Here is a 24,613-nt window from a genome sequence, read left to right on the forward strand (position 1 = left end):
ATGGAACCGAAGAGACTAACGGCGGCATCAGCTCCGGTATTCCAAGAAGGAATAAGCTTGATCCTCACTCGGTGGTCGGCTCTATCCGCCGCCGTTGAAAACGAGTGGGGCGGCCGTGATTCCAGCGGCAAAGCCAACGCCATCTGCACCGACGTCGTCTCGTTTTTCACTGCATCAAGAGGTAACGCTTCTTTATATATACGTGTGTGTATTAGAATCGATAATTTCTTTCCTGTTTTGCAATTTGAGCCATTGAATTTTATTTTATTTATTTTTTGTATAAATATCTCAGCGGAGCCGCTTTACATAGATGATTTGGAAAATATTTTAGAGGAAGGCTTGCTTAGTCTCAATACATTGGTTGAAGATGGCAGCATTGAGGAGGTATCTTTAATCGTCAGTCTTTGCCTTGGCTTGGCTTCAATTTAGGATATTAATTTCATTTCAATCTCTCTTTGAGCTGATTTGATGCTATGGATATCATCAAAATTATCAAAATTTTTCCTTAGATGTTTGTTTTAATCGATTCGGATATGTCGTAATTTTGTCATTCCATGTTGCTTTTACTTTAGCTCATTGTGATATATTAGTTTCTGAATGTGTGTAGTATAGATGATCCTCTTGTTTTTTTAAAAGGATCAACATTTTAGGGTCAAATTCTTTGTTCAAATTAAGTTTAACAACATTTTGAATCGCCCTTTCCGGTTCTTCATCGGGATACATACAATCTTTTATTCAAATGATCAAACTTTTTCCTTAGTTACATTTTTATTCGAATTGAGTCATCATGATTCTTTTGTTGGATGTTTCTTTCAGTTTAACTCATTGCTATATATTCGTTTTTGAATGCATTAAGTATTGGATGTTCCTTTTGTTTCTCTTAATGTAGTTTACAGAGTGTATTACGAGGGGTGGTTTGTTATATTTGAAAAAATGACATTTTAGGTTCAAATTCTTTGTTCAAATTATGTTTAACAACATTATGAACTGTTCTTCATGGTACTTCGCCGGAATATATACTTTCTTTTATTCAACGTGCGTATTCTAATTGCCATTTACCTATCCGAACCATGTCCGACACTTATTGGACACTTAAAATTGATGTTGGGAACTGTGTAATGTATCACAAGTTCGTGTAACTCAGCAGCTTTTATTAGAGTGCATGAAAGATAATTCGATTCCTTCGACTTGTGACAGGTGGCCGAGAAGTTGATGATTATGCATGAAGAATGTTTGGAAGGAAATTATCAGTCTGTTGAAAAGCTGAGGACAACGAATCCTCCACCTGCTGCACATGTCCAACCGGTATTTTTCTAGTTTAAACTTTAAACCCTTTATTCCTATTAATGTTCTGTGTTAAACTACTACTCTATTTGTTGAAGTTTGCTTCTATTTATCCTTTATTTAGTTTTTGTTCTCTATGTTGACAAGTTATTATTCGGGTGTTAGAACTATTAAAAAGGTTTCGCCTCCGATTTTCTCGAACTATTTTTCCCATGGTCTGCTCTTACCATTAAAAAGATTACCGAGTTAATTTAGTATATGAAGTTTTATTGTGGTTGAAATCATGCATCTTCCTTCATGGATATGTTTTTTTTTTGTTTATCCTAGAGTAACGACGAAGATGAGGATGATGACGATGACGACGAAGATGGTAGCATGAGCGGGGACAGTGCAGCAAACATGATGGTGGGTGTACCAAATTCTCAATCAAGTTCGAATCCGGTCGGTAAGCCGACGGATGAGCCGAAACCGAACCATTCAGCTGGTTCCGAAGACGGTTGGGCTGTAGTCTCGTCCCGGAAGAACAAAGGTAGAAGGAATTAAGCTGTGAATTTTCGGTATGCTAATGGTGCTTATGAGTCCTTTTAATGTTTTATATCGAAAGAAGGTTACATATATTAATGGATAATGATATGTTTCGGTTCTGCTGTTCTATAGCACTCTTATTAGGTAATATTTATTATATTCTCTAAAGTATCTATTCTAAAACTTTTTTGAGATTATCGAAATTTTGGGAGAGGTCTACGAAGTGTCTTATTATGTTTACTGGTAAAATTTTATTTAAATCAGATTAATATTTCGGGTAAATTACGCGTTTATACTTTAACTACCCGTTTTGGTCCATTTTAGTATTAAAATTTTTAATTTTTTCAAAATCATACTTAACGTTTAGTTTTTATTTCATTTTAGTATCCTATTATTAAAAGCATGACGACGGGCTAGTCATTCGTCGTGTCTAGAGTTGTTGGCCGTCACATTCGTTGGTCAATAAAGTCCAAACTTTCAGTCAGCACCTTTTTGACTCCTTGAATGTGATTACAACCTTCGGTTCATCAGACAATGTCTCAATCTCTCCAAATCGATGGGCTTGAAACTATTGTGTTGGTCGACTTGTAATTCTCTCGTGGTTTATCGTTTGGGTTGGTCGTCGTCCACCGGAGTTATGCCTCGTCGCTTGTTCGTTAAGTTTTTAACGTGTACTAAAATGAAACATAAATTATATATTATGGTTTTAAAAAATTTAAAATTTAAGTACTAAAACGAATCAGAACGGATAGTTTGAATAATAAACATGTAGTTTATCTTAATATTTATATATCATGTAAAATCTTTTGATTTTTTCTCTCTATCCTTATCGGATGGGGATAGTATTTGTTCATACCTTTGACCAATTGATAATAAATGTTTATATAGATGATGTACTCGAACTTGAAACTTATAAAAAAATCCAACCGATCATGTAAAATATGCGGTAGTAACAAATCGAAGAAAATATATAATAAAATTCATCAACAATATTCAATTTTAATTAACCATAGTATGAAATTCCCGCGTGTTTAAGCTAAGAACACAGAGTAGCCTATGGCTTTTGTTTTAGAGACAGAACACTTAAATCACAAACTCCCCTTTCTCTTCATCTACTTAATGTCTTCCCCAAATCTTTACACCCATAAATTTCTTCACAAATTACCCTTCAAGTTCCTGTTTTTACACTCTTTTTCAAGTATAAAAAATGCCAAATTTGATCATCTCCCTCCCGATATTCAGAGATTCTTGTCGCTTTTACATGAATCCCCAAATACCCTTTTGTGTGTCAAATCTATTCATGCTCAGATCATCACAAATTCTGCATCTAAACACCATTTTTTGGCGTCTAATTTGGTTAAAATTTATAGTGAATTGGGTTGTTTGGGGATTACCAGGAAAGTGTTTGATAAAATTCCTCAACCAAAACCCATCCTTTGTAATTCAATGCTTAGTGGGTATTTGAGAAATCAGTGTTATGAGGAAACTATTGAGTTGTTCAAAACCCATTCTTTAAATATGTAAAAAAAATAATTATAATATTATAATAGGTTAAATTAAATATGGTTTTTTCATTCTAAATTCAAACTCGATCCAATCACAACACTGAAAAAACATAATCCAACTCCACTTTGTTAATGCTAAATGTTCTTGTGATGACTCTTGTTGAAAAGGATATGATCATTTTTGTGGATTTATATCACATTATCACAATTACGAGCACAGTCGAGCTTCATCGACAATGATGGATTCAAAATTATTTTTTGAAGGTGAACATACATAAATATATAATAACATAAAATTTTTATATAAATAGATACGAGTAAAATTTTAGAGTCGACATAATCAATAAATTAAGTCATTCTAATTAGTGGCACGATGCTTATTTTGTATCGAAAAAAAAATTAATGTTTATTTTATATATTTTTTACAAGTTGTCTAAAATGATTATTTTAAACTTTATCCTTTATTAAATTTAGGTGAGGGATTCAAACTCTGACGTTTGTGAATGAAACAAATTGGGTTGGAAAGGTAGCCAATGCCTCTGCAGTACCCGATATAGATTAATCGACCAATAGATCAGATACATGTGATTAATTCAAAAAAATTATGTTCACATTAATTTCTTAACTTAATATTTTTAAATTTTTATTTTTTTAACTAAAATGGCACTTAAAGATAGGGTAAATTACGTGTTTAGTACTAAAACTATTAGTTTTGGTCCGTTTTAGTACCTAAACTTTTATTTTTTTTCAAAACTACCTAAGTTTAGTTTTTGTTTCATTTGATTGCACCGTTCAAAATTTAACGTTAATTTTTGAAAAAAATTGAAAGTTTAAGTACTACAACGGGCCAAAACTAATAATGTAAGTACTAAACACGTTAAATTTTTAACAGATGAGTACCAAAATGAAACAAAAACTACACATTAAGTATGTTTTTGAAAAAATTGAAACTTTTGGTACTAAACCAAATCAAAACTGATAGTTTAGGTACTAAGTGCATAGTTTACCCAAGATTATTTCACATAACACACTCGTCGCATCTTAAAATGACTAAAAATCTAAAATTCAGGATTAGTATGAACAAAGACAATTCAAGGACCAAGTTAGAAAATATTATCCAATCTAGGGACTAAAAGTTGATTTATCCCAGTATATCTGTCCAAAGTAGGCATATTCGTCAAAGGAACAAAAAGGGAAACACAGGTGGAGGGAAAAATATTTGAATTGCAACGTAAAAAGCGAAATCCAAAGCTATTAAATATAAAAATATATATTCAATGAATTCCTAAAATATAATTAATGCAGAAACCCTTAAATCCTGAAAGTTTCACGCATCTACCGAACCAAATTCATTAAGAAAAACCCTAATTCCTGGCTCTGTTCTTAGTAGTTCCAAGATTAGGGTAACTCTCCAAAAAAAAATCATATTTGTTTATGCTTGGAAAGATAAGTGCTTTACCAATTGAAGAAGAAGACTGAGGAAAAATAAATCAAAAGTAAGATTAGGGTATTTTTCATTTTTCTTTTTAATTGTTTGATATCATTTGAAAACAGAGCTAACTTTGCAGCTCCTTGTTCATCGTTTTCTAAATTTTGATTTCATTTTTTGTTCTAATTTTCTAAATTTCTGTTATTGTTTTCTGATTTTTCCTTAAATTTCATAATTTTTAATCTTTTTATTTTATGATTTGAATCTGAGAAATGTAGTAGTTTAATTTCTTAAATCATGGCGTTAACGGTAGCTGTGTTTTCAGGTGAACGATGGGTCGTAATCTTAGTCCGATACTGCGGCAAGAGTTGGCCAATCTCGACAAAGATGCCCACAGTCGGAAATCGGCAATGAAAGCACTGAAATCATATGTGAAAGACTTGGATTCGAAAGCAATACCTGTGTTTCTTGCTAAAGTTTCCGAGACCAAAGAAACCGGATCCGTGTCCGGCGAATACACGATCTCGCTCTACGAGGTTCTTGCTCGAGTGCACGGCGTGAAGATTGTACCTCAGATCGGTAGTATCATGTCGACTATCGTTAAAACGTTGGCTTCGAGTGCAGGGTCCTTTCCTCTTCAACAGGCGTGTTCGAAGGTTGTGCCTGCAATTGCGAAATACGGGATCGATCCATCGAGTCCAGAAGATGAGAAGAGGCATATAATCGACTCGCTTTGTAACCCTCTTTCAGAATCCGTTTTGAGCTCCCAAGAAAGCTTGAGTTCCGGGGCCGCACTTTGCTTGAAGGCGCTCGTTGAATCGGATAACTGGAGGTTTGCATCAGATGAGATGGTGAACAAAGTCTGCCAAAGCGTCACCGGGGCCTTGGAGGAGAAGTCGTCTCAGATGAATGCACATATGGGGCTGGTTATGGCTTTAGCAAAGTGCAATGCTCTAATTGTTGAAGCATATGCTAGATTGTTGATCAAATCCGGGTTGAGGATATCGAATGCAGGCATTACCGAAGGTAATTCTCAGAAACGATTTTCGGCTATACAGATGATAAATTTCTTAATGAAAAACTTGGATCCGTGGAGCTTGTTTTCCGAGGTGGAATCGATTGTGGAAGAGATGGAGAAGTGTCAATCCGATCCAATGGCCTATGTTAAGGGGGCTGCGTATGAGGCTTTGCAAACTGCAAAGAAGATAGCTGAAGGGTCGAATTCTGGCCAGAGGGATCACGGTCGTAGAAAGAACTCAGTCGTTACCGGAGATAGATCCCAGGCAACTTCTTCACCGGAATCGAGGACACTCGATCCCTCTATGGAATATGATTCTTTGCTCGATTCACCAATTTCATCGACTCAAATTTCTTGCACAACAGAATATGATCAAAAGAGTGTGAATCGACAGCTTTGGACATATGAAAAAGGAGATGGTGATGTATCTGTTGATGATGGTTTGTTATCTGCGTTGAATCATTCGGTTTCTGATCATCATGAACCGATTAGCAATAACAGATCAGATTACATCAATGAATTTGCAGGGCTATCGAATAGAAGTGCCACTCGAAGTCCAACGGTAAAATACTCGAAATCGTTCACTTCAATCCGGCTCTCATTGATTTGTTTTTTTCGTTCTCTTATCGATCTATAAACCGCATTTGCCTTGTTCATGCTTCAGAGGTTGATTTCTAGGATTAACGTGGAGAACCTCTTTACGACTCCGAGGAAGCTTCTTCACTCCCTTCAAGATCCTAACTCGGATTACGCTGAGAAACTAACCCACAGGCTCATGAGTCCCCACTCAGAGTATTCCGGACGGAGTCCAACCACAGTCCGGAGCCATTCTTATCACAACATGGTTTACGAAATCAAAGGGAAAGGACATATGCACACTGATGGTGAGAAATTTCACAGAGTTTCGGAATCCATGTCATCAACCGACGACAATCTGGCTGATATTGCTGATGTCCGAAGGTCTCGTGAGGCTGTTCCTCCGACTGAAACACAGGAGTTTCACAGTGGAAAAGGCTGTAAGAAAACAGCTTATAAAATGGCCTTCGCCCTGTTTTTGGTTTTAGTTGCAGTTCTCACTGCGTTGTGGACTGAAGTTCAGGACGAAAGCTTCAATGTTGTCCCAACATAATAGGAAGGTTGCCATTTGAATGCACCAATTTGATAAATTCAGATTATAGTACCTTCATATATTTTCAAACCAACATCCGATCGAAATCGATGCTATTCGTATCGAACATAAGTGCTGATCCAATCTGAAAAATGTTCGATAATATTAACAGCTTCTTCTAGCATGTACCTCAATCTACAATAAATTTCAAAACTCGAAGGAGATTTCCGGCAGAGCTATCAAAATGCACGTGAAAAATGCAAGATATAAACAAGTTAAAACAATGCAGAAGCTGCTTTAAATGACACATTGTCAGCACCATGTCTGAAGACAGCGGTTCAGAGGAAGAATGCCATGAAGCCACAAATATTTTCATGTCATTCATGCACACCATACCATGCAGGTCAAAGATGAAATATTGCATGAAGAATGGCACTTTGCAACAGGCAAGAGCAGACGGGTTAAAAAAATAGATTACCCTGTTTCCTTGAACGAGAACTCCTTCAGTCTTCTTGCCAACTCGATTTCGGTAGCTGCAGCCCCAGGTACTATACAAATGTCCCTGCACATTGCCTGACCAAAAAGGTTTTACACTTCCCACAGCATCACCTTTTAAAACCATTCCCCGAATTACCAGACAATTATGCAAACCTCCTCCAACAAGCTTTATGACACGGACATTATCAACATCAAAGTTAGCAGGGTTCTTGGGACAGACTTGGATGCATGCCTAATGTCGTAACCGTCTTTCGGTTGGACCCCGGAATTGGGCTTCGACTTGAAAAATGTGATTGGAGCGCCACCGATTATTTATTTAAAAAATAAATAGGTTAATCGGATACCTTATATCTTACCTGATCTGCGTCTTACCAAAGATATGTCGGATTCGGGAGTCGATTACGGTCAAGGAAGGATTAGCACCCTTGAACCGCCCTTTCGGTACTACGTAATTTGCCGGTTGTCTTAAATTAAGAAAATTGTAATTTAAAATTAAAAGGTAAAAATACGATCACAATTACTTACCTTAGATAGTTTTAAAGGTGTGGCCTTAAGAAGGTCAAAAAACCATGTTAGATAAAAAGGTAATAGATAAAAAAGTAAGAAATAAATAAATTAATTAAATTAAAATAAAGAGAAACAAATTAAATAAAAGATAAGATAAAGAAAACAAAGATAAAATAGTAAGTAAAATAAATATAAAAAATAAAGAAAAAGAAGAAATAAATATAGAAATAAAACAAATAAATAAAATAATAATAAAAAGTAAAAATAATATATATAAAATAAAAAATAAAAAAAGTAAATATATATATATAAATTAATAAAACTGATAATAAAAAATAATATATTATATATAATCTAAAAAAAATAAAAATATATACTAAAGTAAAAAAGAAAATACATAAAATGTAAAAAAATATTACATGAAAAAAAAGAAAAGAAAAATAACAAAACAATTAAATAAAATGAGTAACAAGGGAAATATGCTTATAAATAAAGTTAAATAAATAAAATAATAATAATTAAAACGTAAATGTAAGAGACCAAATCAAAAGTAAAAAAGATACTACCTTTTATTTATTTTTCGAATCGTTTACAATAGCTTTGCCTTTGTATCTTCTTGTGCTTTCCTCTATGTTTGTGTGTAAATCGTGTCCTACAATGGTGAGTTACAATGGCTATTTATAGTGCTTGTGGATCCTATCTTTATAAATTTAAATAATAGTAGAACTCTATCCTATTTTTAGGAGTTTGAATCCTAGCAAAATTTTATCCTATTTTTAGGAGTTTGAATCCTAAAATTCTATCCTATTTTTAGGAGTTTGAATCCTAGTAGGACGAAAAATGTGTGTTGACAGCTGCCCCTCTTTGCCCATAGTCGTGTAACGGGGATAGGGCAAAGATTAAAAGACACACTTTTCGTTCAGTGGAGTTGAAAATTAACTCTGATGTTTCAATTACTCCCTGTCGAATTGAGTTACGGATGACTCCTCCATCGTGAAGTCGAGTTCATCTTGAAATGATATGAAATTAAAGCCGTAGTTCGGAATTTGAATCGGCACATGGCTTCCCGTTACCCTTCGGTCTTCTTCTCGGTTTAAAGACCTTGGATCGGAATAGAACTGAGAATCTTCATTGACATATAGCTTTTTCTTGACTTAAGCTATGCTGTTTGAAAATGTTTGCTTGTCACTAAGGCACGGCTAACCCAGGTCCTCTCCTCGACTTGAAAACCTCGACTGCAACCGGAAAGTAGTGCGGTTGATGTGTCATCGAGCTGAATGGAGTCGAACTCGACAATTTTGATGGCAAATAATCCTTTTTTGAGTTGGATATCCTTCGTCGTGAAGTTGAAATCCAAGTAAGTAGCATTGTTCCAAGTCCAATATCCTCCGTCGTGAAGTTGAAATTGGCTCTAGAACCGGAAAATTGTTTGTTGACAACCAGCCGTCCCTTCGTTGTGAAGTCGAACTTGTGTTGTCTCGAGTCCAATATCCTTCGTCGTGAAGTTGAAATTGGCTCTGAGATTGGGAAGTTGTTGTTGACAAGCAGCGGTCCCTTCGTCGTGAAGTTGAACTTGCATTGTCTGGAGTCCAATATCCTTCGTTGTGAAGTTGAAATTGGCTCTGAGATTGGGAAGTTGTTGTTGACAAGAAGCGGTCCCTTCGTCGTGAAGTTGAACTTGCGTTGTCTGAAGTCCAATATCCTTTGTTGTGAAGTTGAAATAGGCTCTGAAATTGAGAAGTTGTTGTTGACAACCAGCCGTCCCTTCGTTGTGAAGTTGAACTTGTGTTGCCTCGAGTGCCACGATATCCTCCTTCGTGGAGTTGAAATCGCAGATGGCCCCTTCGTTGTGAAGTTGAGCCTTGACTTGAATATCCTTCGTCGTGAAGTTGAAATCCAAGTATTGTATGTTGCGGGTGGACACAATTCCCTTCGCCGTGAAGTTGAAACCGTGGAGACCCCTTTATTATAAAGTTTGGCTTCGAGCTAGATATCCTTCGTCGTGAAGTTGAAATCCACTCTCGAGCAAATCGTGTCGCTTTGAGTTCAATATCCTTCGCCGCGAAGTTGAAATTGACTCTAGCTAAAACCTGAAAAAGTTATGCATATATGTGATGCTATGGATGCAATGCTCTTAGGTGTGCCTAAATGCATATGCAACATATGTTATCTTGGGGCTCTGGAGAAAATCTCGATCTCCAGTTGCCTGTCTGGAATCTTGATTCTTGAATCTTCAAATTTTGATCCCTGATCTTGAATTCTTCAAATGTTCAAATCTGATGTGCACATTCTATTTTTGATTTGAGAAATGATTCTCGACCATCTCAAGTATGTGCCTGAGCTGAGTGTAACGATTCAGATGATGCTTCAAAAGAAGTTGTCTTGAAAGAGATAGAATTTGTTTCAAGGGAAACAATCTCAAAGATATCTGTTGTTTCATGAGAAACGGTCTCAAGGGAAACAAAATTATGTTTTAAGGGAAATAAATTTGAAGATTTTGTGTTTCAAGAGTAACTGTCTCAAGGGAGATAAAATTTGTTTTAGGGGAAATAAATTCAAAGGTTTTGTTTCAAGGGAAACTGTCTCAAGATAGACGAAAATTGTTTCAAGAGAAACTGTCTCAAGAGAGACAAAACTTAGTTCCAAAAGAAACTGTCTCAAGGGAGACGAAATTTGTTTCAAAGAAAACATATTAAAATATTTTGTTTCAAGGGAAACTGTCTCAAGAGAGACAAAATTTATTTCAAGGGAAACTGTCTCAAGATAGACGAAATTTGTTTCAAGAGAAACTGTCTCAAGAGAGACAAAATTATTTTCAAGGGAAACTGTCTCAAGAGAGACAAAACTCTTCTAGTGAAAACGGTCTCAAGTGAGACAAATCTTGTTTTAAGAAAAACAATCATGAGTGAAATAAATCTTCTTTCGAGTAAAACAGTCCCAAGTGAGACAAAGTCTGTTTTAAAAAAGCAATCTCAAGTGAGATAATCATCTGCATTAAATGAGACTGAGACAGAATTTATATTGGAAATGTCGAATCTGAAAATGAATATCGATCTTTCTGTCTGTCGAGTTGGTTGAAGTGTAGTTTCTTGCTGCTGAGCTAAGCAACCGACATCAATCTGTAAAGGTGCTTTTGAATCGAGTATCCTTCGTCTTGAAGTCGAACTTGACTCTAAAGCTGTAAAAATTATGTACGTGGAAAGAAAATGATAGATATGACGCTCTAAAATGTATGTATAAGATGCATGTAACATGAATTGGTTATATTTTATCTCTTGAAAAAGGCATGATAATTCTCATTAAGATGTTGAATCCCCAAAGATGCCTAAAAAAATGCCCCAATATTTCATGTTGAATCTTCAAAGATGCCCCAAATGTTCCTCATTTCTTGCTTCAGCATTGATTCTGAGCATGAGTTTTGTGTCTAAGAGTCACATGTCATTTACCAAGATCCACTCTAGAGAGACTGTCTTGTTTGAAAAAAATGTTTTTCTTTCTCTTTTAATATCAATTAAAAGAGTTTCAAAAAATGTTTAATCCCAAGTTTTAAAAATATTGCCCCTTTCACAGTTTTACAATTGAGACGAATCATAAAACTAGAGTTCATTGGATATCAAAGAATTAATTACAATGTTAATCCTTCAATAAATTATAGCTATTTGACAAGTGTCAAGATCAAAGCTATCTTTGAGAGATGGTCAAGTAAGGAAAGGATAAAAAGTCTCAGGTCATTGTGTTTGGTCAAAGGTTTGGCATTTGATGCTCAAAGGTTTGGTATTTGATGCTCAAAAGATTGATGGGGTAGCTTGCATGCTTCTCTACTGGAAGTGTTCTCTGACTCCCAACCTTCGTTGTCACACTCGGATTGTGCGATGCCTTATCAAGGAATTTGTGTGATCGCCTCAGTTGCACAATTTTTATATTCGAGCCGCCTTTTCAGGTTTTCAACTCGAATCCTCCTTTGGTTTCAAGACGTTATTCAGGATTTATGTCTTGAACTCCCCTTTGTTATTTTTCTCTACCATACATTAATTACATTGTTTTTTTGCAAACAAAGATTAATCCTGATGGGCGGGATGAAATCTGAAGATAGTCTCTTCTGTTTAGAAATCTATGTATGATTAGAAGGGACTTTTAAGGCACGTAATGTAGGCCAGGGTTCGTGGTTATGAAAGAAAAGGATAAATAGGCCCAAATAAGTGTTTCAGGGTATTGAACCAAGGATCAATTCATTCTGATGCCATCAATCTTGTCTTGCTCAAAATGTCTCTTTCTCTTGATGCTCTATGATCTTTGAGTGAAGGGATTCAGTGATTCGGGAATGATTGTGCTTGATCAATCTCATTGAAGCTTGATGCACCATTTGTCTTTAGGGAATTTTGCATGTGCTTTTTGTCCCTTTTTTTTAATTTTGTTCTTTCTTTTTTGTTCTTGTTTTTTCCTTTTTTGCTTCTTTTCTTTTTTCTTTTTTTCTTTTTGCCTTTTTTGTTCTGATTGAATCATCGCACTTGGCATTTGGTTCACCTTTCGGTATCTCATCTGAATCAATGTCTTCACTCATGTGAGCAGATTTTCTCCACCTTGCCCCCCAGTGTGGAGGGTGATCCTTGGTTAGGGTTGAATCAGAAGAAAAAATACTATAGGCTCAAAAAGGGACGCAAGGGATATATATTTTCTCCTGTTGTGAAGGGATAAAGAAAGAAAGCCGTTCATCATTTCATACATGTAAGTCTTCACAAAAGAGGTATCCCCAGGGGGATAGATTTTCGGGATTAATTCTATTCACATGAAAACAGTGCAATTAATGCATGATAGAATTATTTCAAATGAATTGTTTTTTCTGCTCCTTGCTCCCATCATGTCTCAATGTTCAGGCTCCCGGCGAGATGCCCCAAATTGTATCTTGGAAGAATGCTCATGTTCAAATGAACAACTCAATGCCTTGGGTTTTAATGGTAAAAAAAGGTTAACTTTGAGTCTAAAAAGACAGTGGTGTGATCTTATTGACTCAAAGAAAGGTATGGGTGTATCATAAAGGTAAAGGCAATGTTCAAGAATTTCAAAGGGAGGTAATGTCAAAATTTGGTCTTTTTGATCAAGGTATTTCATTTTGGGGGTTTGAGACAGGATAAGAAAGGTCTAATCTTGTCATATGTCAAAAATCTATAATTCTTGAAGAATTAAAAGAATCCTTAATTCATTTAATATTCGAAGAACTAAAGATTAAAATTTGTTCAATTGCTCCACCTTAGAAAGTAGCATAAATTCAATCGTTTAAAAGATTAAGCAAACATGAAATATCAGTGACGTGTTCAAACAAAACAATCCTCTAAGTGCAAATGGTATATGCCATGCCCCCTTCTTCGGCTGTCATTGCCCCTGAATCCATCAGGTTTTGGATCTTGCGCTTCAGCGCCTTATAGTTCTTAGAGGAATGTTTGGAGCTTCTTATGTGGTAACAGTTAACAGCTTCAACATTGTAGTCCTTAGGATATGAGGATTCTTTTCTTAGATCATCCTAGCCGGCTTTGTCCTATCATCAGCTGATTAGGCTCTTTAATGTTACAATCTTGCTTCCATGTGGTTAAATTCGCTTCATCGAGTCCTTCACGACTTAATTTCATGTTTGTGAAAATGCTTAAAATGTAGATGAAAATGCAAAAATGCAAAATGCAAGAATGCACGAAATGTTCGAGGCATTGATCCAGAAAAGTGTCCATTATTATAAATAATCCTTATTCAGACAAAAATGTTTTATCTTGTAAGAGATATAAAAACAATAAAAGGTATGTTCGGACTAAATCTTCTAGACATCCATCCGAGATACTTTCTTCCATGACTCGACTGCTTCTTTGATCATCTTATTATAACTGTCACCGTGATACATAAACTCTGATATAGATAATCCATATGTTGTTGGGACAAACTGATGTACCCCATACTGTCTAAGTGCCAACAACAGAGCATACCCAACTGCACCTCAAAGTCCAAATAGGGTCATAGTGTCAGAATTCCCACACTTGAAAAGAACATCACTGAGGAACAACCAGGGGGCTCTCCAGGTAATATCCCGGTCCTGAAGATGAGTGAAGACTTTCATCCATTTCTCTTTTGAAGCGCCTTCATGTCATGTCATGGTGATGAACTCTCTCAAAGGTGAATACGTAGTGATAAATCTACAGTAGGCAACCCCATTAGTCTTTCAGAAGTGGATGTGAATCCAGACTTGAAGGAACTGAACACATCCAATGAATCTACCTCCACCAGCTCTTCGGTAATGGTTGAGAGACCAAAAGGTCTCGGCTGAGATGGTCGGTGCTGGGTTGACTCGTTTCGGAAGTTGCTCAAACAGTTCCACCACGGTTGCGTCAATGCATCCCAAAACCTTTGGAAAGATGATCAAGCCATCCAGACCTAGTGCAAAAAGGTCTATAGTCTTCCATTCATCACGGTGGTCCTTCATTAGTTCCCTTATGTGGATCAACTCAATTCCTTGCCCGTTACCTTTGTTTCGGAGTCGGTCAGTCACCCATTTTTCATCAACTCCTGCAATCTTAGCCAGTCCGTTCTTGAAAGGCTGACTCTTGATGTGTTTGATGTAGGCTCGCTCCAGTTTAATGCTTTCACAGTGCAATAGTGTAGTATACTCCTCGATGGTAGGTACCATGTCCTCCTGGTTAAAAGTGAAGCAATTGTATCCCAAGTTCAAAAATTGAACCAAGACTCTGATTAAGGGCTCATCGATCTTAACATGAAGCAAAAATGCAATGTCACCATACCGCTGACTGAACTTCTATTTCTGATCATTCTTCCAACTATCTCAGATGTCTCGAAGTTCTTGCACATTATTCTGTTTTAGGTTGATAGAGGCGTAGCTAACCAGCACTGACACATAGCTTCCTTGAAGACTGTCTCCCTTTTCCTTCTGAGTCTTCTCGGACCATAGTCGTACCTCGGGGTTTTTAATCTCTTGTATTACAACACCTTTGTCCATGGATTCAGATTATTCGAGTTTTAACAAACACGTTTTAGTGGATCAATGACCTCTTTTATGATGCAAGTGATGAAAATAAAATAAAAGAAAGATGAAAAGAGTTAGTGAGGTGAAAAAAAATAAAAAACGATCATAAAAATGAAAGTCCTACCCCACATGATATCTACCCCACATGCTTATTATTCCTACCCGGACATGATCTCTATCCCGCATGCTACTTTCAAACAAATCCTAACCGCATATTTGTCTAGTTCGCATGCTTTGAACAGAAACTAAAGCAGGAAACAAAGCAGCCTAGGGTTTGGAATGAGATTTTGGGGTGGGCTCTAATTCTCCATGGTCTCCCGGTTTAGGTGCTAAAAAATGGTACCCGAGTTCTCCTTGCTGGTGCCCCCTTGGGCTTGCTAGACCCTTAGTCCTAAACCCATCACAGGCTTGTGTGGACTAAGTTAAACTCGAGAGGAAACATTCCCTTATGCCCATACGGAGAATAAATTCACACGAAGGCATAAGGTATATGAATCCCGAAGGTTACTTGCTAGGCCCATATGGAGAATAAATTCACACGAAGGCGTCGCTTTCACCCCCACTTAAATAGGGTTCGGAGCTCGGGTATAGAGCCTTTAGATGAAAAATCTTTAAGGGCTGAAATCATTAAAAAATGGTCAGTACAACTATTTACTTCGAAAATATAATCAAAAGTAAGCAATAAGGATCGAAATGTTACCTTAAAATTTAAACTTACCCTTTTCATAAAAAAGACAACTGGAAATTACCTTAGCCTGACTCACTTACGGTCCCCAGCAGAGTCGCCAAGCTGTCGTAACCGTCTTTCGGTTGGGCCCCGGAATTGGGCTTCGACTTGAAAAATGTGATTGGAGTCGCCACCGATTATTTATTTAAAAAATAAATAAGTTAATCGGATACCTTATATCTTACCTGATCTGCGTCTTACCAAAGATATGTCGGATTCGGGAGTCAATTACGGTCAAGGAAGGATTAGCACCCTTGAACCGCCCTTTCGGTACTACGTAATTTGCCGGTTGTCTTAAATTAAGAAAATTGTAATTTAAAATTAAAAGGTAAAAATACGATCACAATTACTTACCTTAGATAGTTTTAAAGGTGTGGCCTTAAGAAGGTCAAAAAACCATGTTAGATAAAAAGGTAATAGATAAAAAAGTAAGAAATAAATAAATTAATTAAATTAAAATAAAGAGAAAACAAATTAAATAAAAGATAAGATAAAGAAAACAAAGATAAAATAGTAAGTAAAATAAATATAAAAAATAAAGAAAAAGAAGAAAAAAATATAGAAATAAAACAAATAAATAAAATAATAATAAAAAAGTAAAAAATATATATATAAAAATAAAAAAAAAATATATATATATAATTAATAAAACTGATAATAAAAAATAATATATTTATATATAATCTAAAAAAATAAAAATATATACTAAAGTAAAAAAGAAAATACATAAAATGTAAAAAAATATTACATGAAAAAAAAGAAAAGAAAAATAACAAAACAATTAAATAAAATGAGTAACAAGGGAAATGTGCTTATAAATAAATTTAAATAAATAAAATAATAATAATTAAAACGTAAATGTAAGAGACCAAATCAAAAGTAAAAAAGATACTACCTTTTATTTATTTTTCGAATCGTTTACAATAGCTTTGCCTTTGTATCTTCTCGTGCTTTCCTCTATGTTTTGTGTGTAAATCGTGTCCTACAATGGTGAGTTACAATGGCTATTTATAGTGCTTGTGGATCCTATCTTTAGGAATTTAAATAATAGTAGAACTCTATCCTATTTTTAGGAGTTTGAATCCTAGCAAAATTTTATCCTATTTTTAGGAGTTTGAATCCTAAAATTCTATCCTATTTTTAGGAGTTTGAATCCTAGTAGGACGAAAAATGTGTGTTGACACCTAATAATACATAGAAATAAATGACTAAAGAAAACGTAATTATGTCATCCTTCAAAAGGTAACAGATAATAGAGTAATTGATTAGTTATATAGAAGAGGAACGAGCTGCAAATTACATCGGCTATAAGGGAAGATAATATATCTTCCTGTCCATATTGTTTGCTAGCAACAGCAGCTTTCATTCGAGTAACAACTTGCTCTTTGTCCCGAACATCCATATTTTCGGAACCTTTCTCCATAAGTTCCTTCAAGACCTCAGCTGCCTACATATGTTAAAACATGAGAACGGAATCCCCAGTGATTACCAAGTTTATCATTATAATTAACAATACTCGGGTCATTTAAATTATTTGGAAAAGCAAAGGTTAAACCTTGGTAATTGCTTTAGTATATCCACTGATTATCTCACTCGGATGCAAGCCAGTCCGAATAAGCTCCTCGGCATTTTGGAGAAGCCCTCCGGCAAACGAAACTGTCAAATTAGCCCCATCGCCAATTTCCTCTTGCCGAGCCTTACCCGCTAAAACTAAAATCTTGCCCGCCGGATGCTGAACCTCAAGCTCATTGACAATAGTAGCGGCATCATTGGTAACAAAGAGCTTGTCTAAATGATTAATACCCATCTTATTCATACCTAAAGAACAGTATAACAAAAAATTAAAGTAAATAAGGCATTGCGACAGGAGAAACCGATCCGGATTTCAGGATGAAAAAGGAACAATCCATATGTGATATACATATATCATACAGAGTCAGTTTGTATCGAAAAAAATTTAACCAATTCAAGTCGAAAAATAATTTTTTCAAATTGAATTGAGTATTGTTCACTTATAGTTGGTTAAATCTAACTTTTAAATCCTAAACCCAACGTAATCACTTATTGTTATGGACCCAAAATGAACTAAATGTTGTTGATTATGTTGGGTTAATTGGTGGGGAAATTTAGCATTTAGGGTTATGTTTTGAGGGTTTAAAGTTGATGCTTCAAGTTCAGTTTGTTATGGCAGATTTTGAGAATGGATTATGAATTTGGGGTTGGGTATGTAATTGAAATATTTTGGAATTTGAGGTTAAGAATGTAATTGAAGTATTTTAGAATTTGGGGTTTAGAATGTAATTGATGATTGTGTTGCAAGTTTTAAAAGTTGGGAAGACCTAAATGCAAGCGCCTGAAAAGTTCAGTGACCATTTATATTATTTACCCTAACGGTAGTGAAACGGCCGTTACGTCATGGAATATATTGCAAACGAACTAAATGTTTGGTGACTGTATTATAAGTTTTAAAAGTTGGGAGACTTAAATGCAAGCATCTGAAAAGTTCAGTGACCATTTGTATACTTTACCCTAAAATTTATAATCTTCATAATATATCTAATTTACATGGATTTTTGGATGAAGAAGGATACAAGTTCTTCAAAGAAATCAAACCGGTGGTATAACGGATAAGCATCAAGTAAACGTTCTCAATTGATTGATTCCCTTGAACTTGAGGTGAGCCTGACATATTTAACAAGGGGAATGATCACGTGCATCAGTTTTAATATACAGCTAAAAAAAGGTGCTATCGAAATAATAACAAAACCGGTAAAAAAATGACGGAATATTATTAGATTTTAAAAAATGATCGATTTTATTATTATTGGGCGTTTTAATTGTATTTTCAAAAAAATGATTGGAAACATTATTAGGTGCTAAAAATGATCGGAAAAATTACTAGGCGCTAAAAAATTACCGAAAATGATAAAAAAATGATGTTTTAGGTAAAAATAATAATATTACCGATAATTTTTTACCAGTTTTATTATTTAAACAATAACAAAACCGGTTGCGCCTTATTTTAACCTTATATTAAGGTGCCGCACTATAGAACTATCCTTTCATTGTATAATTAGAGACAACAATCAAACAAGAAAATAGATGTTATTAAATCTAGGGAAAAGTATATAAATAACCTCTGAACTTTTAGGATGCTTACATTTAGGTTAATCAACTTTTGAAATTTACAATACAATCATTGAATTTTTAGTTCGTTTTTAGTAAAGTTTGTCATTTCCTTCTATTAGTTTTTGTTGACGTGACACTTATATAACACCCCAAATTTTGGGCTAATAGTTTCAGATTTGCCCGAGAGGCATGTGGATCTCGTAGAGTTTATAATTAAAGTTGTTAGGCCATGTTTGGGCTTAAATTGGTTGGATTTGGGCTCATTTAGCCATAAAAGGGAATTTTAAACATGAGACAAAATCGAGGAACTAAAAGTGCAATTAGACCGTTGAAGGAAAACAAAGTTGATTTTTTGGGTTTTATACCTAGTTTGGGCGTGGGCTTCTCCCACTTGGACTCCTCTTCTTCCTTTTTTTCCTTCCTTCTTCATCTCCTTCTCCATAGCAAGTGCCTAACCTAAGGTAAGTGTTGGGGTTTCTTCCTTACTTCCTTAGGCTTCAAAATCCATCTTTAATACTTTATACAAAATCATTTTTGTTGATAAATCCATGCATCTTTGTTGGGTAGTGAAAAAGAGAGAAAAATCAACCAAATCTTAAGGGAAGTGAGTGTGCCCAAGCAAGGAGTTTCATTTCAGGATTCTTTAACCAATGTAATGTATTTCTAATCATTTAGAATGTTAAGGCTTTCATAAATATAAAGATTTTGTAAAGAAAGTGTTTTATGCTATCTTAAGATCCTAAAGCTTTAGAACATGATTAAAAACCAAATCAAGTCATTTGGGATGAATTTTGGGTGTTTCTCGAGCCTAAACAAGTTGTTTCTGGGTTTAAGTATCAATACTGGATGAACAGTATCAATACTAGATGAATCATGACACGAATTAGGGGTTTCCAGCTTGAATTAAGGTGACAATAACGATACTAGGCCTCATTTCCATAAACATAATGTATTTTTTGTACCAATACTCATAGGGATATCGATATTGCAAGTAGTATATCGATACTACTCACCTTGGAAGGTTAGATTTGACCTTTTTAAGGTCAGTAAGAACTAAGGGTGATTCAAAATAGTGGATCTTAGCTCATGGGAGACATAAATGACCAGAGATACCTAAAAACACTTGTAGGAGTGGGTTACAACCGAGGTAATCATACTAAGTGTAATCCGTCGAAGTATCTTCATTCGAGCACGTATTCGAATGGTTAAGAATGAGGATCATTGTAGGGGACGTGCCGACAATCGGTACAATAAGTATGTCAGATTTAGTAATAGCATAAAGCATGAGCTCCAAGAGCGTCATTAAATAAAGAACGTATAAGTCGTCCCTCCAATTAAAGGGGTATTGAGGGAGAAGTACGATAAGAGCAATCATATTGTCGCTACCTATTAATAGACCCGAGCCAAGTATCGAGATAGCTAGTATTACAGCCTGTAAGCAGTAAATTCAGAAATTGATGTTAAATCACGAACGCGTAGAGACTTCTATAGAGACTGAGAATAACTAAAATGCCTTTAGGTAACGAACGACCAGAACTTGGTTGGGGGAGTTCTCTATTTCCTGTCTGTTCTTGGTGTTGGAACTCGGTTAAGTTTGGGTTTGAGATGGATATTAGGTGAAAATATCTGAAAACTGGGTCGAAGGCATGGCCGACAAAAAATGGCACCAACCTCTTGTGCCATCTTTCTTATATGATTTGATTTAATTTGCAAATTCTGGTTATACTCCTTATTCATGTGATCATATCATGTGTTCTGTCTATGTTGTAGGGGACAGCACAAGGCGGCGGAAGAGGTAGTCGCGGAGGAGGCAGAGGTGCGATAGATTTGATGGCCGTGGAGGTGGTGGATTTCGTGGGAGGGGTGCCCCAAGAAGTGGCAGAGGGTGGTCCTAGGGGGTGGCCGTGGTGGCGGATTTAGAGGCAAAGGGAGATTTTAAAGTAATAGTGTTTTGTAACTAGGATTGTAAATGAGACGAGACAGATCGCAAGTTATTCGAGATCGACTCAGTCAAAGCTCGATAAATACTCGACTCGAGCTTCGATGTCGACTCGAGTTCTTAACGAGCTGAAACAAGTTACCTGATACTCGACTCAAAAATATAATATATTAAGATTTTATATTTTGAAAAAATAAATTATTAATAATATTAATATTTATGTATTGGCTTTTCTTCAAAAATACAGTATAAGGTTTTAATGCATTTAAGGTTCAAGTTTGAGTTCGAGTTTGATACTTCAATCGTGTTCAATTTAAGATTTTTTTTTCATTCCGAACTTTTACGAGCTTCAGTTCTTGATTTTGAGTTCGAGTCGAGCTTGGAAATTTTAGACTCGCGGGTTTTTTAGTCGAGTTCTATTTCAAAATTTTCGAATCAAATCAAGCTCAATAATAATCAAACTCGACTCTGCTCGTTTACGGCCTAAGTGCAAATACCCTTTTTCGATTTCATGGGCATTCAACTTTGAAAATTTTTGATTCCGGACTTAACTATGACTATCATTGTTCAACGCATGTGTTTATTTTGTACTTTTGTTTATCCAAAGAATCTGTACTCGATGTGATTATTATTATTATATTATTAATTTTAAGGGCAAATTACATTGGTAGCCTCTAAACTTTTAAGATTTTTGTATTTCTGTCATTGGCGTTGAAGTCGATGAACTTTTAATTTGCTTTCATTTTAGTCACCGTATGACAGATATGACATGCTGACGGATATAACAAGTGGTGTCATCTTATTGGTGAAAAATTGGAGAAAATATGTATGCCTTTGTGAATAATTGGTTTTGAAAATAATTTGAGAGTCGCCATCAGCCTTTTGGGTCAGGTAGGTCGAATACCTAAAAATTATCTTTTAACAGAGTTTTTAAGAAAACATCACTTAAAAGATGAACTGATCTGCGTTTATAACCAAAAATTCTTTCTTTTTAATAATAAAAAGGATTCATGGTCGGTTACGTTTAGGGAAGGATTAGCACCCCTACAACTCCCAAAATTGGTACTTTTTAATTATAAATTGTCTCTATTATTAGAAATTTAAAAATTCAAAATATATTTAATTTATTATCCTATTATTTCAAAATTATAATTATGAGAAAAAAATAATTTATATATATTTATAAATAAAATGTTTATTTATTTAGAAATATCAGAAAATGACTTCTAGGTGCCTTAAGACAGCTCTTTTCTTCGATATTAATAAATATTAATATAATAATTTAAATAAAATTAAATTATAATTTTTTATAATATTTAATTTTAAAATACCAAAATAGGACATCCAGTTGTATTAAGACTACCCTTTTCTTCGATATTGAAAAATAAATATTAAAATAATTTATGGAAAAAATATAAATTATTATTTATTATATATATATATTTATATGACTACATAATAATAATAAAAATATTTAAATATATAAACAAGTAAAATTAAAACAATAAAAATACAATTATATATTTAAAAGCAGTAAAATAAATGAAAATATTTAAAATTAGTGACTAAATAAAATTAAAATTAAATACTTAATCCTAATTATTTAAAATTATAGGGATTAATCATGCTATTTTCCTTATTTATTAATTTAGTGACTAAAATAAAATTATATAAAATTCAAATATCAGATTAAAATAAATTAAAATATATATACTATGGATTAAAATATTATTTATTAAAATTAAGGGACTAAATATGTTATTTATCCTAAATATTTATAAATACGGTTAAGGGCTAAAATATAAAAAAATAAAATTTAGAGACCAAATTAAAAGGATTATAAATTTGATTTAGTGACTAAAATGTAAAGATTACAAGTTAGGATGACTGCGGACGGGATTTAACCTTTAAAAATTACACAAATAGCCCTCCCCGAAATGACGTCGTTCGGGAAGGGCTATTTAAGCCCGAAACCGGCTGGCCCTTCGGGCCAGCTCTCTCATTTCTCCCTTTATCATTCTCTCTCTAACTGAGAGAGAATGAAAACGCTCTCCCTTCTCTCTAGCTTCCCTCATCGGAGAGAAGGTCGGTCACCGGGCGACAGCCGTCTGCCGCCGTAGTTCTCACCGCCGGCCACCGCATCCGGTGGACGAAAAAATTTATTTTTACACCACGATGTAGATCGGACCGTCCTAATGACGGTTCCGGTGCTCTTTTCTCCTAAATAGCTCCCGATTGGAGCAAATCTAAGAAAGTACCTTCGATTTTTGAAGGTTTTGGTGACGTTTGAAGAGGTCCGGCGGTCGTGGCTTCCTCGGTAAGCTTCTCTCCTTTCTTTTTTTTTGTTGTTGTGTTGTTGCTGGTTGTTCTTTTTTCCTTCGCAGGTTGTCAATGGCTTTATAGCCATCACCGGTGTGGCCATCGGACCGGGTAAAAGAGTGGAGTCTGGTGAGTCACCGGACTTCCAGTGGTGACTCACCGTTGGGGCGACATGTGTGCGGCTGGAGTGGCGCTTCTGGAAGCTACGGCGGCGGCTGGGACGTGTCCCTAGGGTATCATCACCCTAGGGTTTCCTGCTAGAACCATCTGGACCGTTGGATCTAAGTTAGATCCAACGGTTGAGAAACAAGGTGGCGGCTGGCTGAGATACAAACCCTAATGAGTTTAGGGTTTCTGCTTTGGCTTCTGGATTTGGGCCACCAAGTTTGGGTCACTGTTGGGCCATCTGGGCTTCGGGCTATTGGGCTTTGGGTTTGTAATTTGGGCCTGTAATAATATTTATTAATAATAAAATAATAATAAAATAATAATAATAATAATAATATAAATAATATTTAAATGAAAAAATGAGTATCTTCAGATGCCCCTCTTTGCTTATTCTTATGTTAATAAGAATAGAGCAAAGACGAAAAGATAATAAGTTTTTTCATTTGACTTCACTTGATTAATATGAATATTGAATAAATTCTTCTCTTTCTTCAGATGAGTTCTTCTCATTATGAACTTTCCACTGGGGATGATGTTGACCTATTTCCTTCTGTGATAAAGTCATTCAAAAGGTTGAATAAGCTCTTCTCCTCTTTAGATGAGTTCTTCTTATTATGAACTCTTTCTAGCAATACTGATCCATCGAATGATGAAATCGAGCAAAAATTTGAACAAATTCTTCTCATTATGAATTCCTTCTTTCTTCTTCAGATGAGTTCTTCTCATTATGAACTTTCTCTGGAAAAATTGATCCATCAAGTGATGGATTTGAGCAAAAGGTTGACCAAATTCTTCTCATTATGAATTTCTTCTTCCTTCTTCAGATGATGAGTTCTTCTCATGAACTCTACCTGAAATTTTAATCCATCAAATGATGAATTCAAACAAAAGGTTAAACAAATTCTTCTCATTATGAACTTCTTCTTCCTTCTTCAGATGAGTTCTTCTCATTATGAACTTTCTCTGGAAAAGCTGATCCATCAAATGATGAATTCAAGCAAAAAGTTGAACAAATTCTTCTCATTATGAATTTCTTCTTCTCTTTAGATGAGTTCTTCTTATTATAGACTCTTTCTGGCAATGTTAATCCATCAAATAATGAATTTAAACAAAAGGTTGAACAAATTCTTCTCATTATGAACTTCTTCTTCCTTCTTCAGATGAGTTCTTCTCATTATGAACTTTCTCTGGAAAAGCTGATCCATCAAATGATGGATTTGAGCAAAAGGTTGAACAAATTCTTCTTATTATGAATTTCTTCTTCCTTCTTCAGATGAATTCTTCTCATTACGAACTTCCTCTGGAAAGTTTGATCCATCAAGTGATGGTTTTGAACAAATTCTTCTCATTATGAATTTCTTCTTTCAGATGAGTTCTTCTCATTATGAACTTCTCTTCTTCAGATGAGTTCTTCTCATTATGAACTTTCTCTGGAA

At 35.0% G+C, this 24,613-nt stretch overlaps 3 protein-coding genes across 3 annotated transcripts; 2 read left to right on the forward strand and 1 right to left on the reverse strand.

The window, feature by feature from the left end:
• On the forward strand, positions 1-1,936 carry LOC120183974 (pre-rRNA-processing protein TSR2 homolog). Its single transcript, XM_039188555.1, has 4 exons — positions 1-181; positions 293-384; positions 1,198-1,305; positions 1,612-1,936. The coding sequence occupies exons 1-4, from the start codon at positions 1-3 to the stop codon at positions 1,825-1,827; spliced, it is 597 nt and encodes a 198-aa protein (XP_039044486.1). The 3' UTR covers positions 1,828-1,936.
• A 3,139-nt stretch (positions 1,937-5,075) lies between these two features.
• On the forward strand, positions 5,076-6,890 carry LOC120183965 (protein SINE1-like). Its single transcript, XM_039188550.1, has 2 exons — positions 5,076-6,323; positions 6,426-6,890. The coding sequence occupies exons 1-2, from the start codon at positions 5,076-5,078 to the stop codon at positions 6,888-6,890; spliced, it is 1,713 nt and encodes a 570-aa protein (XP_039044481.1).
• Positions 6,891-7,059: 169 nt separating this feature from the next.
• On the reverse strand, positions 7,060-17,456 carry LOC120183966 (T-complex protein 1 subunit theta-like). The gene is made up of 3 exons (XM_039188551.1): positions 17,178-17,456; positions 16,923-17,069; positions 7,060-7,599 (listed from the first exon to the last, which is right to left on the reverse strand). The coding sequence occupies exons 1-3, from the start codon at positions 17,436-17,438 to the stop codon at positions 7,060-7,062; spliced, it is 948 nt and encodes a 315-aa protein (XP_039044482.1). The 5' UTR covers positions 17,439-17,456.
• Between the last annotated feature and the right edge of the window lie 7,157 nt (positions 17,457-24,613).

The sequence above is a fragment of the Hibiscus syriacus genome, unplaced genomic scaffold (genome assembly GCF_006381635.1).
Source record: "Hibiscus syriacus cultivar Baekdansim isolate YM2019G1 unplaced genomic scaffold, ASM638163v2 tig00112856_pilon, whole genome shotgun sequence".
In the NCBI taxonomy this organism is placed as follows: domain Eukaryota; kingdom Viridiplantae; phylum Streptophyta; class Magnoliopsida; order Malvales; family Malvaceae; genus Hibiscus; species Hibiscus syriacus.